The following is a 17,240-nucleotide window of genomic DNA, read 5'->3' on the forward strand; positions in this document are numbered from 1 at the left end:
ATCCCCAAGCCCTGCACTTTTTAATAGACGCTTTTGGATGATCTACAGGGAAAAGGCTTGGAGAGGTGTGTTTCTGACAAGCCAGAAAGTCATCCGCACTTCAAGGGACTTTGTTTAACTCTTTTTTTTTTTTTTTTTTTTTTTTTTTCTGGGAAGGGGGGCGTTCTTCATTTTCACACTTAATGTTTTTCTGAAAACTTCGCTGAGATTTTCCCCTTCCACCAGCCTGGACTAATGGATTACCACCTGCTTGGATTAATTTTATCTTTTCTCTTCAATGGCACAAAGGTCTTAGCCGGTTACCCAATTTGGTGGTAAGATTTCTTCCCCCCCTCTTGCCTCTTTCTATGATTGATTAATTAATTAATTAATTATTAGCAATGGGATTTGTGTGTATGCGTGTTCTTTCCTTTTCATCCTTAGCCCTGCTGAACTCACCATGATTGCATGTTTGATTCTAAGCATAATTTCTTTAGATTTGCCTGGTAATTAGTGAAAAGTTTGGGGTTATTTTTAAAGGACAGGGTCTAGGCTTCTCTTTGCACAAATGGAGTCTTCCCCACCACTCTTAATTTCTCCATTTTTGTCACTGTAGGCATGGTCATTTGTTTTAGATGTAAAAGGATACGTTTTTATTTTCTTGTGCAATAGAAATTTTGTCTGTTGCATGGCTTTTTAGCAGGTATTTTCTTCCTTTTCTATGAAACTGTAATCAATCCTTTTTAAAAATTTTTAATTCTATTTTCTTTTTGGCTGATGCAGTTTTTGGACTTCTTTCTCCTCTTTTGTTGTATTCTGTCATGTGAATTTAGTCCGGCAAATAAGCTGAGAACGCAAATGGCACCTGAGAAAATATTCATTAGTAAAATTCCTCAAAGATGGGTTTTGTTCTTTATAATTACGGAAATGTCACTTATTTTCTCGCAGCAACAATAAAAATAAGAGGCAAAAGGAACTGGTTATATTTTATAATGTGATTGATAAGTAACCTGAGTTATTCCTCATTTTAAAAATAAATATATTAACAGAATGCAATAGGAAGCACTTTAAAACAAAAAATTCAGAATAAAACATCTGAGGTCATTTAAACACAGCAGACATTGAGTTGCATAACAGAATATTTCAGTTAATTTCTCTGTTTATAATGTAGGATTTCTCATTGGAATATATCTCGTTAAGTTTCTGTATGTTCCAGGTAGGGGCTTTAAGCCTAATGATCTGTAGGGCAAAGAGGGAGATGTTGGAATTAGTGCTACTGAGATTCTTGGATGATTTTCGCCTTTCCAGAAAAGTCTTTTTTTATTACTGAATTAGATCCTTTCAGTGCCAACATGGAGATGGCAAGAAGTAGGTGGGAGTGAACTTGGAAATGGACTGCCATGTCTGGGAATATTTAGAAATGAGAATGGAAAGCCGAATTTTTTAATAATCGGCTTATTGCCGTGGACTTTAAGAAAGAATATATGCAGCCGCAGTAGTGAAAGACTAAGAATACAATGAGAAGTCCACGCTCAGGAATTGTTTAAAAGCTACACAGGTTCATGAAATGGCTAAATCACAGCATGTTTTCTCAAAGAATTAAATGATTTCCTCACCCTGAGCACGGCTGCTTAACTTCAGGGCCTGAGCCTGAGGCAGGGGAGACTACCAAAATATAGATCACGTCGCTTTGATTCATTATGCCCTTTTCCCATTAATCTGGGGAGCGGTGTGTCTAAGGGGGGTGTGCAGTGGGTAGTAGCACAGGTCAAAATTGCATGGCTGGATCTAAAGGGAACAACCTGCCGCTGGAAACTACATGGGGCAATGGTACATTGCTGTGACATCAGCTCTCCCGGGGTCTCGCTGATTCCTGACCTGCCTCAGGCTCTGATATAAATTAGGATTTAACACCTGAATCAGGAGGGATTTGACTTTCGGAGCGAGGAACCCAAATCTCCTTGAAGAAAAGGTCTGTTTTTCCCTCTCAAGAGAATATGTCCCCATGAGCAAAATGCCTCTCCCTGTTTTCAGGAGAAGACACCACAGACAGGTGTCTGTGCCATGCCCTTGCCTTCCCCAAAATTTGTACCACTTTGTTCCAAAAGGAACAATACAGAGGAGAAGCAAGACTGCTGGTGATGGACTGAAAAACCAGGGGCATGGCAGGCAGCGTATGGGAAGAGAGTGAGTCAAACAAGCTATCCACAGAATTTCATTCCATAAATTTGCATCTTGCACATTTTAGGACAATCAGGCAATATGCAAGGTGATAGAGAGTCTCTACTGCACTAAAACGGTGTGATGAGATACCCCAGAGAGGGACCGGGGCAGGGGACAGGCTATCAAAAATGGCAAAAGGCTTTAGAGGCTTCTTCAAGGCTGAGAGAACAGAAGGACAGAAATATCTGGAGCCAGGGCTCCCTGACTGCTCAGGCAGAGACAATGCTTCCCACAGCACACAACATTAAATGCCTCCTTCAGCCCCACTGAAGGTTTTAAATATCTGCTCTGTGGAGCTGAATTCTCATGTCCTGTCCCCTCCAGTTTAATGAGATGTGTATTCTTAAAAAACATCCTTTTCAGGTTGTCTTCCTGATCACCAGTGGTCTTTAGGCACCAAGCAGACTTTGGGGCATGAGTCCCCCTTGGAGGACTGAGCATGCCTGGAGGCAGAGGGAGGGGAGCAGAGCTTGTGAACGGCCTCCACCGGGTCCCCTGTGCAGGGCTCCGGCACCTCACCAGGCCAAGCTGGACAGGGAGATCGTTAGCATTTCTTTATCCTCTGCTAAATTCATCTCTGCTAAATACGAGACCTTTGGGAATACTGTTCATTTTGCAGGACCCCAAGACTGCTGACAGATAATCTCCAATCATGCTAGTGCAACCTCTCTGGGTATTTCTCTACTGTATAGGGAATATTTTTGCAGCTAAATCAAAACAGATCATTTCTGCTTCTGGTTATAAGAGGTTCAGCCACATTGATGGCTCTGGATATAAATGGGAAAAACGTTTCTGTAGCTTCTGTAGCGGGGAGGAAGCGACTGGATACGCACAAAGAAAAGAAGTGCAATGAAAACAGGGTCTCTGCACCTAGTAAGGGGTTCGGGGATGCCCGGAACAGTCCCACTGCTCCACAGTGTAGTCAAACAACGCGAGCAAGCAGGACATCAATGACAGTGTAGTGGAAAGGATAAAAGCAAAAAGATGAAGCTGCTGAGGGTTTGTACTGAGTTTTTTTTTTACTGAGGGAAAAAGGAAAGGTGCTGCCCATCTGCGTACGGTGTCTAGAGAGCTCATAATTCAATAGAAACCCTTCAGCTCCTGGGCCGTTAGGTTGGAGGGTGGGTTCTGCCCCTGGCCTCCGTGGCAAAATGTTACGTGCAAGGCAGTGAGGCTCAAGGCATCAGCTCTTGGCACAGAGAGTGTGTGGGAGCAGTTTGAAAAAACAGCACGGGAAGGGGCTGACTTTGTTGTGCAAACACAGATCTTCAGTGTCCAGGCCTGCTGGTGGCAACAGGGCAGTAGGATGGTGGAGCAGGTAGACTGTAAAGCCGACAGGGACAGGGCCTGGGGGTTGCAGTCCAGATTGTTTAATTGCTAGCAACTCCCCAATACGGCCCTGTCCCCAGCAAACCAGCATTTTCCCAGGCAATGCCTGAGCAAGGTCCAGGCGTAACGCAGACTGTAGATGTAACCTTCATTGAGCAGGGCCTCATATTTTGCAATGGGGCCAAGTCTTCTTCACATGCCCTCCACCCCGTCATAGCAGCAGAAAGGGACAAATGTGGCATAGATGGGAAAAGGTCACCTAAACACTGCCTATAAGACCAACACTAGATGCTGAAGCCAATAAAAGCTTCCTTGGATATGCTGTACAACAATTATGCTGTCTGAGTTACTGCTGAGCTGCTATAATGAAAGAAAGGCACAGAAGGAAGAGAGGGAGACACACGGTGAGGCCAGGGAGACCCAGACCTGCTGCTCTTCCTGCCCCTTGGGTGGAAGCAGGCATCCAGCCTTGCAGCCAGCAGCCTTGAGTCATGCCAACAACCCTCTTAGGTGCCTGCAGAAGGAACAGTGGAGACCACAGCCACACCTGCAGTCAGTTTTTTAATGCCAGGCCCAAATGTCCTCCTAACAGCAGGCATAACAACACATGGCTCCATCATGGGGGATGATACGGATTAAGGTATGAAAGACTGGGCGATGCTGAATACAGACAAACTGACAGATGGGCCCTGGAGCTCTCTGGTACATTTGCTGTCTGGAAAGAATTTAGATGAAGGGGGAAATCCAGTCTGTGTTGAGAGCTGGGTCAGTGCAATCTGACAGAGATACTGTGGCCCAGAAAACAACTAGAAACCTGCTCTCAGACTGATAATAGGTATGCAGGGGCTGAAGAAGGCAATTAGGGAGACAGCTTCACCCATGAACTGAGGAGAAGTACCAAATGCTCTCCTCTTCCATGCACATCGTTTGCCTTTGAATGGGGCAAGGACTCTTGAAAACCCTAGCACATCACCAGACTGGGGAAGAGAGTCAGACTTGGAGCCACTGGTGTACCCAGGGAGTCTGGAGTAAAGGGTTAGACCTAATTCAGCTTCACTCCATGGCTCCTCAGGAAGCAGTACGAACAGGTCACTGCACATAATTATGACTCTAGTATAGTGCATCTTTCTGTCCAGCATTTCTTGGCCTCTAAGCAGATGATCTGGCAACTGGAAGAATGAATTTGTCCATTATATGTTATTAAATTTTATTTCTATCCCTCAGAAATGTTTTCAAGAGAGGCTGGAGGCTTGGGCAGCTCACTGAGGATCACGGTGGCCTTGGGCCCCTGGGAAGATGCAGATAGAAACTTAAAAACAAGTTTTCACTGGTCCCACAGTAGCTTCCTGATTTGGAAAAACCCATATGTGAAAACCATTTCCATGTAGATGCAGTATGGGGTGGCATGTAGTTTGTCTTCTTTAGCTTTCAGTGTTTCACCTTGCTGAAATGAATGGGAGAGTTCATTCTATTCACCATCCTTCTCCTTTTCTTTTTTTCTTTCACTCTCTGAAGGTTCAAAATGTTTATATCTTGCAGCCTATGTTTTCCTGTATGCATGTGGCTCCTAAAGCTTTATTTAAAAGAAATATGTAAAATTGCAGTGCAGAATCAGACTACAGGAGTGGATTTCCTGATGCAAATCCAGCTGCTAGAGAATTACAAAGAAGAAAAATAACCCCAGGTATAATTTCCCTTTGCCTTAAAATGCAGCCAGTTCTGGGGAAAAAACGATTAATATAATGATGGAGCATGTAAGTGACAGAACTGACAGCACTTACCGTGCGAGCCTGGAAGTGCTGCCTTGGCTCCCGGTCTAGCACGTGAAGCCAAAGCTCCTCCATCAGCAGCCTGTGCTGATACATGAAGCTCTCAGCTGGTAGAGTTGATGCATAAAACCATGTTGCCTTACGCTGATGCTGCCAGAGCAGTGCTAACGTCTGCCAGTGGGAAGAGGCAAGAAGCTGGTGGGATAATGCTATAAACCAGATGTGCCTGATTTGATGTGTCAAAGCTTGTCTGCCAAGGCTGGAGGTGAAGCTGCCTGGGCACTGTAGTTAGGCCAAAGGTAACAAAGAAGGATGGTGGAGTGACGCTCTGCTGCTCATGAAAACAGCCATAAACAACTAAATGGCCATAAGAGTTCCAGATCTTGGTTTTAAAGGTCATTTGGCATTTTGAACAGCTAGACATGGTCCATGGGACTCTATATCACCTCCCTGCAGAATCTGTTGGTCAGACAATACTGCATAGTAAAAGCTGTCAAGGATCAAGCTGAAATTCAGACTCATTTCTGCCCTGTTCAGCAAACATAGAGGGGCAGCTCCAAATATCACCAGAGGGCAGTTTCTGAGGATAGTACAGCCTCAAAATGCTCCAAGTCACAACAGTGTTAATATGCCTAGATAGCTGGTCTTGCTGGTTCTCTTTCTCCCCTGTATGGCAGACTGCAGCGCAATAGAGTCCTGAGTTCAGTGTCAGCTTCAAAATGCTACTAGAACACGATAGTAAAGATATAAATAGTAAGAAATCCATGCATTTCCCTGACCATCAGGAAGTGTCATTCCCTTGAAAACTAACCATTCTTGTCTCCTGGAGTGCCTCAGCCCCAGGGATCCGTTCTGTTCTGCAGGGCCAACACAAGTCCAGAGCCAAAAGAACATACGGAGAAATGCTGTGACTCACAGATAAAGACTTAAGAGATGTCTCTGCCCTTAAGCAGAGATCTCTGATACTGTTCTCATAACTAGATTAAGAAGCAAATTTAAATGGTCACAAGCTTTTAAGAGGCAGTTCAATTGCAAACCAAATGTTTTTCATTTGAATCCTTCATTCAAAAGCAGCATTTAATAAAGTTAAGCACCCACCTAATGGCCCCATGCAAGAGCCCTGGAAATTCAGAGGGCAATTCTGCTCACCTGGTTCTCTTAACCCAGGGTTGACTGCGAGGTGCTGTGGACACTGGAGGCCACCAGCCTACAGATTCACATGCCAACCATGACTTGCTTTCACAGCTATATGTCAACAATCACCTTGATGTGGTCAGGTAGAGACTTCATTTCCCACTGACATGGTTGTGTGCATACAACCAGCTGAGTAACAGCTGTGCTGAAGAGGACCTACACTGAGAATGGGCACCAGGGTGACTATGAACCAGCAGTTGTCTTCATCACAAGCTAAATGAACTGCATCCTGGGCTATGTTTGGAGGAGGAGTTTGGGCAATAGATTAAGAGAAGTTGTCATCCCTCTGCTTGGCTCTTGGAAGGCTGCACTTACAATACTGTGTCCTGAACTGGCCTCCCAGTTCAAGAGGGATGTGGAGAAACTGGAGAGGGCCAATGGAGGCTACCAAGATGGTCAGAGCCTGAGGCACACTGTCTGCAAGGAGAGATGGCAGGAGCTGGGCTCATTTAGTCTGGCCAAGCAGAGGCTGAGGGGTGTCTAACAGCAGTCTGTGACTTCTTTAAGGGCAGTTACAAATATGGGAGCCAGTTTCTTCTGAGTGGTGCCAGATGATATAGCAAGGGGCAACGGCCACAAGCTGGGGCTTGGGAGGTTCAGATTGGGTATGAGGAGACCATCCTTGCCCAAGAGGGTTGTGTGGCCCTGGGCAAGGTGCCCACTGAGGTGGGGAGGCTCCATCCTTGGGGGTTTGCAGGACTCAGCTGCACAAAGCCATTCTGGGCTGGTGCTAGGGAGGGTCCTGTTTTGAGCAGGTCAAGAGATGTCCAGGGATCCTTTTTAGTCAGCATTTCTGTGACTTTGTGATACACCCTTTGCTGACCAACAGCCATGCTACAAACGATGCAAAATGCCGTACAGTTCTTGGATTACTCAGCCCCTAGTGCAAGTCTAACAGACAGTGGGACCTTCATTAGAACCCTAAACACAGCTAAGCCAACTCCCATCCACGTGACAGGCCAAGGCTCATGATGGCAACATACGGCCCAACACATGCCAAGGAGAAGCCTGATGGTTACTCACAGGACTTCTGCTGTACGCTACACATCCTGTTCTGTGCCCAGATATATATCATTGCCACTGAAGCTAGGTCATGGCAGCTCTTCAGCTAACATTTTCCCACTGCGTTTATCTTGCCTCTGTAGATCTCCAGCTGCTGCACTGCAGTCGCAATATTTTACTGAGCGTGTGAGCCAATGGGAGATGCGTGAATGTCTTTAGCCTTTCTTTCCTCCCTGCAGGCACAATACAGCTCTGGGCAGTCTGAGCCCTCAGAGAATGTAACCCTAAGATCACTAAGTCAGTTCTGACTTTTAAATTGCATTTTCAGTTTAGCTGACACTCTGAAATCACTTGATTTCCACTTATTAGGAAGGCCCAGGGAACACTGCTCACATACTCACCAGGGCTTGTAATTGGGAGGTAGAGGGTTATGTCCCACCTGAGACTGGTGCTAGGGTCTCAGTGATGCTCATCCAGATCCTTCCACTGCCAAGTCAAACAGTTTAACTTAAACCAGTGGCTAGATTTCATATGAAAATGCAGGAGAATATCCAAGTAGCCAGTTTTAAAGAACTCCAATGGAAATCTTAAATATGAGATAATAATGAATGAAGAATTGTGCAATGTAGATAGTGTGCAATGAAAATATCTCGATAGAATACACAATACTGTCAGTCCTCTGGGTCATGCATATAATGGAAAAATGTCTTTATTTGATGCACACTCCATATCTCAGTTTCTAAGGAACACTAGCAGATGGCCCAGCCATCTAGGAATGTACTCATCTGTTGTTCAGCTACAGAAAGTGTTGGTGCATCTGCCAACAGAAATCTCAGTGTGAACAAGAGTGCCCAGTTACACCTTTTTCAAGGCACATCCCTTTTTAACAAGAGTACAAAGCTGCCTTAAATGGTGTATGATTAACATACATAAATTGTGGTCAGTTAGGTTAGCAATGTTACTTGTTCAGATACGTCTCGCTGCTAACACCCTGCTGCCATTGTAGTTGCTATTTGCATGATTTGTGTTGGACCAAGCTAATATCTATGGCAATTTGACTCAACTTGAGCCTCTTGGGATGTCCTTCCTAAGTCTGCATAAAGCATCCTTGGCAAGCTTAATAGGAGTCTAGCAGTTGCTGGTTGCTGTTTTTCTACTGAGCCAGGTGTTTGACTGCTTTTAGTATGTGTCAGCATATCAAATACACCAAATTTTGGAGTATTAAAAACAAAATGAATTCCAGGTTGAGGATCCAGCCACGCAACAGTGTAGACACACCCAAAGTCCATAATGAAAGTCAAAGCCTTTGCTTATGTTGTCCATCCAAGAAATACTTTTGATTTGTTTTTATCAGATTTACAGCATTATGAAGCTCATACCAAAGGCTTTTCAAAGATGGACTTTGGGTGGTTTTGATTTTTGTCCATATAGATACGATCATGTCCCAGGAGATACAGTCAAACTTGGGACATACAAATCCAGTAGGCTGGCATTCCTTCTCTATTTAAGCACACTCTTGCTCTCAGTTTCCTAAGGGCAATGGCTCTAAACAGACATTGTAATGGTAATCCTGCCCAGCCTGGCACAGCTTTAAAGAGTTATAAATTACTTGTTAAAATACTGATCTATGGCAAAAGAATTGCAATGGGATTTCTCTCCCTGAAAGGTAGGATCCTACTCTAAGCAGGTCATCTTTCGCTGATGGAAGATGCTCCAAAAAGCAGAGCTCCAGAAGGTCTGTCTTAGGTCTGATCTCAGAAAGGGGTGAAATCACCTTCCTGAGATTCTGATCTCTCTCCCCTTGACTGAAGACGAAGCCACTCAGCCAGCACAGACTAGACACCTATTTTCAGCTGGCTGTTGTTAGGATGAGACAGATCCAATGCTCACTGACTCCTGCATGTGTTCATAATCTCATTCTTCCTTGGTTCCCAATACAACTCAGCAGATCTCTCAGTGATTTTTCAGAAAAATGTGTCAGGAACCGGCTTTATAATTTACATATCCTACATATAGTGATATCCCATGTTCCTTAAATTACTCAAAGTTTAATTTTAGCCTTCTGTTGCCACATGCATTCTTATTTTTGATCTGAGGCACATTTCATGTCTACAAATAGAGATGGTTTAATATTACTCAGTTTTGGAGGCTGACTATAGAAATACTAGATGTAATGAAATGCTTAAGATGTATGCGCATCAGACTATATTATTTAATGTTATTCTCTTGGAAGTTTTCAGGATAAAGACCAAACCAGACTGCTATATGGTGAAAAATAGGAACTTATATGAATTGGAGAGATTCAAGAGTTCATGGAATATGGATTTTTAAGGATACCCTTCAGCTTGCTAAATTGCATCTCAGTACCCTCCATGGGCACAGGCTGAGAAACACGATGGTCTGCTTAACACTCACTGCCTTTTTAAATCTATCATTGCTTTATTATGTATTGATTTTGCATAAGTTTACAGCTGCTTTTTGTATAATAATATCTAGGTATAGCTTGACAGCTCCTACCTCTTCCAGTCCAGGACCCTTTCTAGACCCTGTGTTTCTTATGATTTACTCAGACTAGGAGTGTAGGCAGCATCCTGAAAAAAATTCCGAATTAACCCCAGAACAGAAGATATTTGGAAACCACTGAGTACGATGGTGGTCCTTTATAAATATATCACGACTCCCTTGTCTAACAAGTCACTTTCGTCACAGGATGACTGTTTCCAGACTGTATAACCACCTTATTTAATAGAGAGGTAGGCTAGTGCTGATGCACATTCAGGTTAGCCCAGAAAACCTCCATCGTCACCTAAGAAAGAAATCATGAGTCCTCCTTGGCTGAAAGAGCTTCTTGTATACCAGCTTGAGTAACAGAATATTTACCCCTTCACAAAAATGTTGATTATCAGGACTGTGTAGTTGCTTTTCCATCTCTGAAAACATGTAAAAAGTGTGCTTTGATAAGTGACTTTGCTAGGATAAAAGCCAAACTTATTCTAATTTCTGTTTCCTGACTTGCTAATTTGTCACGTCTTTCTGAGCCTATCTGGTTTTAATTAATCTTAGAAATCTAATCAAGTCTAACTGGCACCTTTCTCAGTATGGGCACCTTTCCTTTTCAGCTGGGAAACACTTTCCCTGAGCCATCCTAGCATCACATTGTCTCGGATACCAGAGGTCCTCTTCTGTCATTTCAACAAAAAGATCCTCCGTGTTTAGAACAGAAGGGGTTAGTATTAGCCAATAAAGTCATGATTTGTTATTATGGTCCCATTTCTATCTCATAGCCACCCAGTTTTTCTGCAATTACTTTCTATCGATTGTGAAGAATTATAGCTAAAAAATTTGTAGTGACCCTTGAAACCTATCACACAGGGCTTTTCACAGTTCCAGTGTAGCCCTAGCTGGCTACACTCAACAACTTGGTCCTTACCCCTCTCCCCTCACTGGAGACATCTGCAGTGCAGATCGCTCCCTCTTAGCTACTTGCCTTACTGACAATGGCACATGTGCACCACATTTTTTCAGCCTACAGCCCAGATTTCAGCCAGTAGCACAAATATCCCATGCCTTGGCTCAGCAATCCACTCATCACTATTCATCGTTTTTCACCTGATTTCTTAATATCTGCTTCCCATAATTGTGATGCTTTTGATATTTTGGTTGTTTCTCTTGTTTTCTCTGTTGCAACAAGTTTTTCAGCTGTCTCATAGAATTCTAACTCTGATTATTACATTGTATGTGCTCCAGCCTCGTTATCTTTGATAACGGCCAAACCATCTCTAATAAGTTTTAATCAAACGCATCTGATTTTGGTTTCTTGGCTCATTTATGTAGTAACTGAGTTACAGATACCATATGTCTTCACATTTCATTTCAATTAGATGAGTTTTCCTGAAATACAGGTCTCTTAAAATTAAGATCTCCAGAAACAAAGATCTCCTCCGTGGTTTTTGTAGGGTATGGCCTGCTGCCACTAGTTAGTAACATGAAAAAGATGAAAGAATGAGAACACATCTGGAGCTGATGTAAACCCTTACGAATGGGAATTTTGACACAAATTAAGGCAATAGCTTTGCAGAGTTGAGAATCATACTTTTGGAGACTAAGTTCTACCAAAACCCCTCAAAGAGTCTCAACCTGTGCCTGCTGGGGCCATGTCTGCAGGCTTCATTGTCTTGTCTTGAACAGTGATCTCATACCTTGGAAGTAACCATTGTTCATCCTTTGATCAAATTAATGAGAGCTTGCACAAAGGTATTGCAAGGAGAAACGGGAACTCCTAGACAGTAGGGAGAGAAACCAGTGATGCTGCTATAATCTACATGCTAAATGGTCGAGTTCTTGAAAATTGGCCTTTTATACCTAGAGGACATGGCTGAGCCCTCCCAGATGTTCAAAAATGATGATACTCCATTTAGCTCTGCTGTCTATACACACACTTTCACTTTTGTTTAGTCCTCTTCAGGTAGCCTAGCTCAAAGGAGTGTGGTCCCTTTCCATAACAGTGATCAGTACAGCATCACTTGTCTCACAGTCTACAGGTCTCGTATGTTTGGGACAACCCTGCCTGAATGTCTAAGCTCCTGTCTGACTGCATTCAGCCCAGCAGCCCTGTAATCCTGCAAGCCAGACCGTGAGACATGGTTTGATTCCAGCTAGTGACTCAGGATGGTCCAGCATAAAGGTGACTACAGATGACAGGGTTTCCAGATACTGAACAGATGGTAAAATGGTAGATTAACTTATTGTCAATATCTGCAAAGTAAAGCACATTGGGAAAAGGATCCCTAAACTGTGTAACAATGATATAGGTTAATTTTTCTGCATCCAGGAAATGGATTTTGGCATTATTATGGACAGTTCTCTTCAGTTAGTCGTTCAGTGCTTAGTAAGCAGTGCGTAGATTTGTATTGCACTTACAAGCTTTGCACCTTGCTGCTTGCTCTCTTGTCCAGATTTTTGTGAATATGTTGGCTGGCAAGTGATAGAACAAATCTGTTAGGAAATGTTGCTGGATTTGTTCTCAAAAAGGAAAATGTCAGCACAGCATTGTGTCAGTCCAAGGGTCATTTACATCCTGAGCTCTATTCACAGTTGGGTCATTGCCTTTTCCCAAAATCGTATATATATATATATAAAAAAAAAAAACAAAAAAAAAAAACAAGGAGACAAGCAAACAGGGAGACTAGAATTAAATGGTGTTAAATGGTTGAACATGAGGAGAGATTACTTAGCTTAGATTTGTAGCTTGGAGAAAGACAATTACGGGTGATTACAACATAGACCTTGTAGATTGTGAATGATGACAAGAATGTGCCTAGGAAAATAAGTTTATTTCCCAGGATATAAGAACCAAAGGTTACCTGTGAAATTATCAGCCCTAGGGTTTAAAGCAATCAGGGAGAAGTGCATAATTAGATCATGGATCTTGTTCGCAGGAAGTGCTGCGAAGGCCATGTCTATGAATGGGGTAAGAAAAGACTTAGAGAAAATTACTGATGATCACTCCACCAGTGGCTCTTGAGAATGATAGTCCAGAGCTAAGCTTCAACTCAGGAAATCCCATAACCCATCACTGCTGGAACCCACATCTACTGGGCAAAGGCTTCCTTTACACTTGCTCTCTTTCTCATGGTGTTTGCCTACATATCTGAGTTTATCTGCCAAGGAGGCAGGAGGCAGGCTAGGTGGAACCCAGTGTGTCAACTGGTTCAATATTTTCTGCAGTATTCAAGGGCATGTTGTGTCTCACATCTTTCTAGAGTCCAGCACACCTCTCTCCAAAGACTGTTGTCTTCTCCATGGAAAGAGGAGCACTGAGGCAGAATTTTTCATCAGAAGAAACTGCCAGGATTAATTCTAGATCTAGTTTTCAGAAGGCTCAGTTGGATCCTTCCATGTTGTAGCAGACATGAAGTACTTTAAGATACAGTTCATCCAGCTGAAACAAAACTAGGTGCCTCAGTCTCAGCCACATAGTACAGGACAGACAGACCCAAGCTCGGTGCAAGATCATGGCACTCCCTGTCTCTTCCAAGGCCAGGGCAAGTCCTTCTTGGGTTAATCTCAGCCAGTTTATAAGAGCAGAACCACTCCCGTTATCTAAAATCCCTGTCTCAGAGCACGATGAAGGACTCTCTGAGGAGACACAACCCAGGCATCTGGCTTAGATCAGACCCCAGACTGAGACAGCTGGGTTGATGCAGTAATCCCCATCCACAATGTGATGTGCCTATAGTATCTGAGCATTGGTAATACGCTTTTGATGTCAAAGTCAGTGCTTCGCAGAGACTGATTTCCAGATGGCTGGTGCTAGCCATTTACTGAGGTTAGCCACTACCAAGGCACCTCCCAAATGGACGTATGCAGAGAGGTCTTAGCAGATCAGAGCTAGCCAGCTCTCCTGCTGGCCCAGGTGGTAAGGTCTCTTTTCCTTCCCTTGATTTCTGTAATGCTCTGTTTTGGACTGACTGTCTCATTTGCTTCTTCCTTCCAGTAGGAAATGTGTCTCCATGAATTCCAGCCTGGGGGAGGGAGGCAGCAAAGGAAGGCAAAACAGCGTCGTTGTGGGTTCTCGCGCTGCTGAGAATGCCTCACAGGCAAGACAGGCAACCAGTGGGAGGGATGGACAAGGTAGCACAGCACCGACAAATGTGGTGGCTAGAGTCATGTGCAGTGCATATGCAAATCTACAGCCACCAGCCCTGCCAGGACCCACTGATTTGGAATGAGGGAGTCTCCAAATGAATTTCAGCATCTCGCTCTTTGGAGGAACGATTCTGCAGTGCTGAAAATCTCACTCTGTTTATAGTGGTGTCAGCCTGGAAGCCCCAATTTACATATGCAAATCATATGCATTTATGTAAATTCCTGGGTGAATAATATTATCACAGTCCCTGCAGAATAGATTCTCTCCCATGTCAAATCACTTGATTGTGTTTTCTAAGCTGAGAGTGACATTGCTTTGACCAGGCATTGCTGAACATAACATTTATATCTGATACGTGAAACATAAAGGAGCCCAGTTCCTGGACACACACCCTTGACAGCAACTTTATTCAGCCTGCGTTCATTAGGAGGGGAAGCAGACTCCAGCTCCCAGGCCCTGCCCCCTCTCTCATCCTCCCAGCGTTTGCTGGCAAAGAAGTCAGAGCCCAACCTTGTGTGATGCCAAGACAAAGGGGTGGAGGCAGATGCCAAATCACTTTCAAGCCCATGACAGAGCCCTGAGTCACCCAAACTGGAGCAGCTCTCCCAAAACGGGCTCATCTTACAAAAGTGCTGTTGCTGCAGCAACACTAATCCACACAACAGTAGGCAGAGAGATAATGTAAGGGATGCAACAGCAGATTCATTTGCTTAACGCCATGCTCAGACAAATTACAGTAATCTAGAGGGTTCTGCTTGCTCTATTATGAAACCCTTTGTTGCAGGGACTCCTCAGGCAAAGGGCCTCGGACATTAGAGGGAGCTAGTCTCAGTACAGGCGGAGGGCTCAGATCTGACTCCACTCCCCTGCTCCCCGGCTGGACAATCCCATACACTGAGCCAGGTGAGGATTTGCTAAAGTCTCCTTTGTTGGCCAGGCTAGGAGAGGGACTTCTTCACAAGGCCACTTGAGACCCTAATATCTCAGCTGGACTAGGCGTGATGGAGCCTGAGGAGCATTCAGGCCCTAGCCCCAGCTTCCTCCCTGGCTATTGCTCATGTCACCAGCAGGCTCCAAAGACATCCCTGCTACAGCAGCGACTCCTCTCTGCACTGCCCTCTCCTCTTGCCTCCGCACTGGGAAGTGCCTTGCTCCCACATTGCAGTAAGAAAATCACTTCTAGGGCCAGGCAGGCAATACTATCACCATCACCAAAGCCAGGTAAGTGGGGTTGTATGAGAAAACATTTGCAAATGTGAACGCTGGCTGATTAGATCAGTTGAGAAAATATCTCAGGAAGTTGCACAAGCTTTGGGGGTTGATTGTGTCTCTTGCTGCCTGCCTGCTCACCCCATGGTCAGGCAGAGTGTGAAAGCTGAGTCTCCCATCAGTGGGACTGGAAAAGGCCTTTGCCAGGGCTCAGACTCACTCAGAAAGGGCCCAGCTCAGAAAGCAGAAGCAGGTGTGGGGAGGAAGCAATATTCCCCCAACAGTGAGGAGGGTTTTTTCCTTTTTTCCCTCCTTTGCGGTCCTTTTGAACCACAAAAACAGAGAGTGTCCAGCGATGTGTTAGTGTGGAGTCACCAGCAGTGATGGATGTGGCGGTCGGCATTATACAGAAAGAGGCTTCAAGGGAAAAAGTAATACGGAGGCTTCAGAGGAGAGGGTTGACAGGAGCAGAGGACATTGGGCCAGGCTGTCCCTTCAAGGACACGGACAGGATAGCTTAGGATGAAGGATATCAAGGGCCTCGGGAGAGAACAGAAACAGCTGGGAGAGGAGACAGTGCGAGCCCTGTAGGGAGCTGTAGGAGATGCTGCTCAGGACACAAAGAGCAAGAGGCCAACATTGCTGATCACTGCATGAAAGCCAGGAAGTAGGTAGAGAAACAGTTAAGTACTTAGAATAGGGCTGAAAGTCAGAGGAGGCGGGGAAGGGATTGATGGGAGCAGAAAAGTAGAGGCGGAAGTGATGTGAGGAGAGAAGGGATAGTTAAAGAAAACAGTAGGCGGCATGAGGGATGCGATGAGTAAGAGACTAAAGGGAAGGAGGAAGTCTGGGGTAGGAGGTTTATGGAGGAAGAAAGCTGTGACTGAGCAAAAGGGGAGTATGAACTGAAAACGTGGGAGGAGAGGTTCTCCCAGTACAAGAAGGCTTTTAGGGTTGGATTTTCAGCCATGTGCCAACACCCAAATTGGAAAATAGAGGCTTTCTAGGAGAGCTGTTTAAAAAAGCACAAGGCTAGGAAGTCTGCGTTAGTCCAACTTGGGTTCAGCCTTATGATGTTTAAAGATTTTTGTAACTTTGGGAGCTTGCCTTGAGAATTCCCATCTCACTGCTGCCAGTGCCAGGCTGGGGGAAAGGTGAGAAATGAGAATCTGCTCAGTAGAGATGGGAAGAAAGAAGGTTAAGGAGAAAAACCTGCCTTAGTAAACGTCTAGGTAAGGTTATGGTCTGGACAAACATAATATATGACAATTTCTGCTCCCAGCTATCTAAGAAAGCTCATCCAGCCAAATGAGTAGGAGGGGCTGCAAGAATCATTGTCTTTGGGGCATTCAAATGCTTTGGTACATTCCTGTTTCTCCCCGAGCTCCCAGCTGTGTGTCTCTATCTTCCCCTCACAAGTTGATGAATTCCAGAAATGCACCAGTCAATTCTGTCCCAACAGCCCTACAACAATGCTTTTGGTGCCTTAGCAGTAAATCCATGTTGTATTGCTGCTGGACTACATATCTGGTCACAGAATCACAGAGTTACAGAATGGTTAAGAATGGAAGGGGCCGCTGGAGATCATCTAGTCAACCACCTGCTCAAAGCAGGGTCAATTAGAGAAGGCTGCTCAGGGCTGTGTCCAGATGGGTTTTGAATATGTATCTACAAGGACAGAGACTCTGGGCAACCTGTTCCAGTGTTGGACCACCCTCACAGGAAAAGGGTTTTTCTTATTTTAAAGGGGAATTTCCTGTATTTCAATTTGTGCCCATTGCTTCTTTTTCTTTCACTGGATACTACTGAGAAGAGTCTGGCTCCATGCTCTTTACTCCCCCTGCCAGGTATTTATACACGTTGATAAGATCCCCCAAGCCTTCTTT

General features: G+C 44.5%; 1 protein-coding gene across 1 annotated transcript in view; it reads left to right on the plus strand.

Moving 5' to 3' along the window:
- Positions 1-46: 46 nt before the first annotated feature.
- WNT3 (Wnt family member 3) overlaps positions 47-17,240 on the plus strand; it is a 53,515-nt gene continuing 36,321 nt past the window's right edge. Inside the window, exon 1 of the mRNA XM_026107905.2 lies at positions 47-314. Coding sequence (XP_025963690.1) covers positions 235-314 — 80 coding nt within the window. The 5' untranslated portion in view covers positions 47-234. The remainder of the gene's footprint in view (positions 315-17,240) is intronic.

This window comes from Dromaius novaehollandiae, chromosome 22 (genome assembly GCF_036370855.1).
Source record: "Dromaius novaehollandiae isolate bDroNov1 chromosome 22, bDroNov1.hap1, whole genome shotgun sequence".
NCBI classification, from domain to species: domain Eukaryota; kingdom Metazoa; phylum Chordata; class Aves; order Casuariiformes; family Dromaiidae; genus Dromaius; species Dromaius novaehollandiae.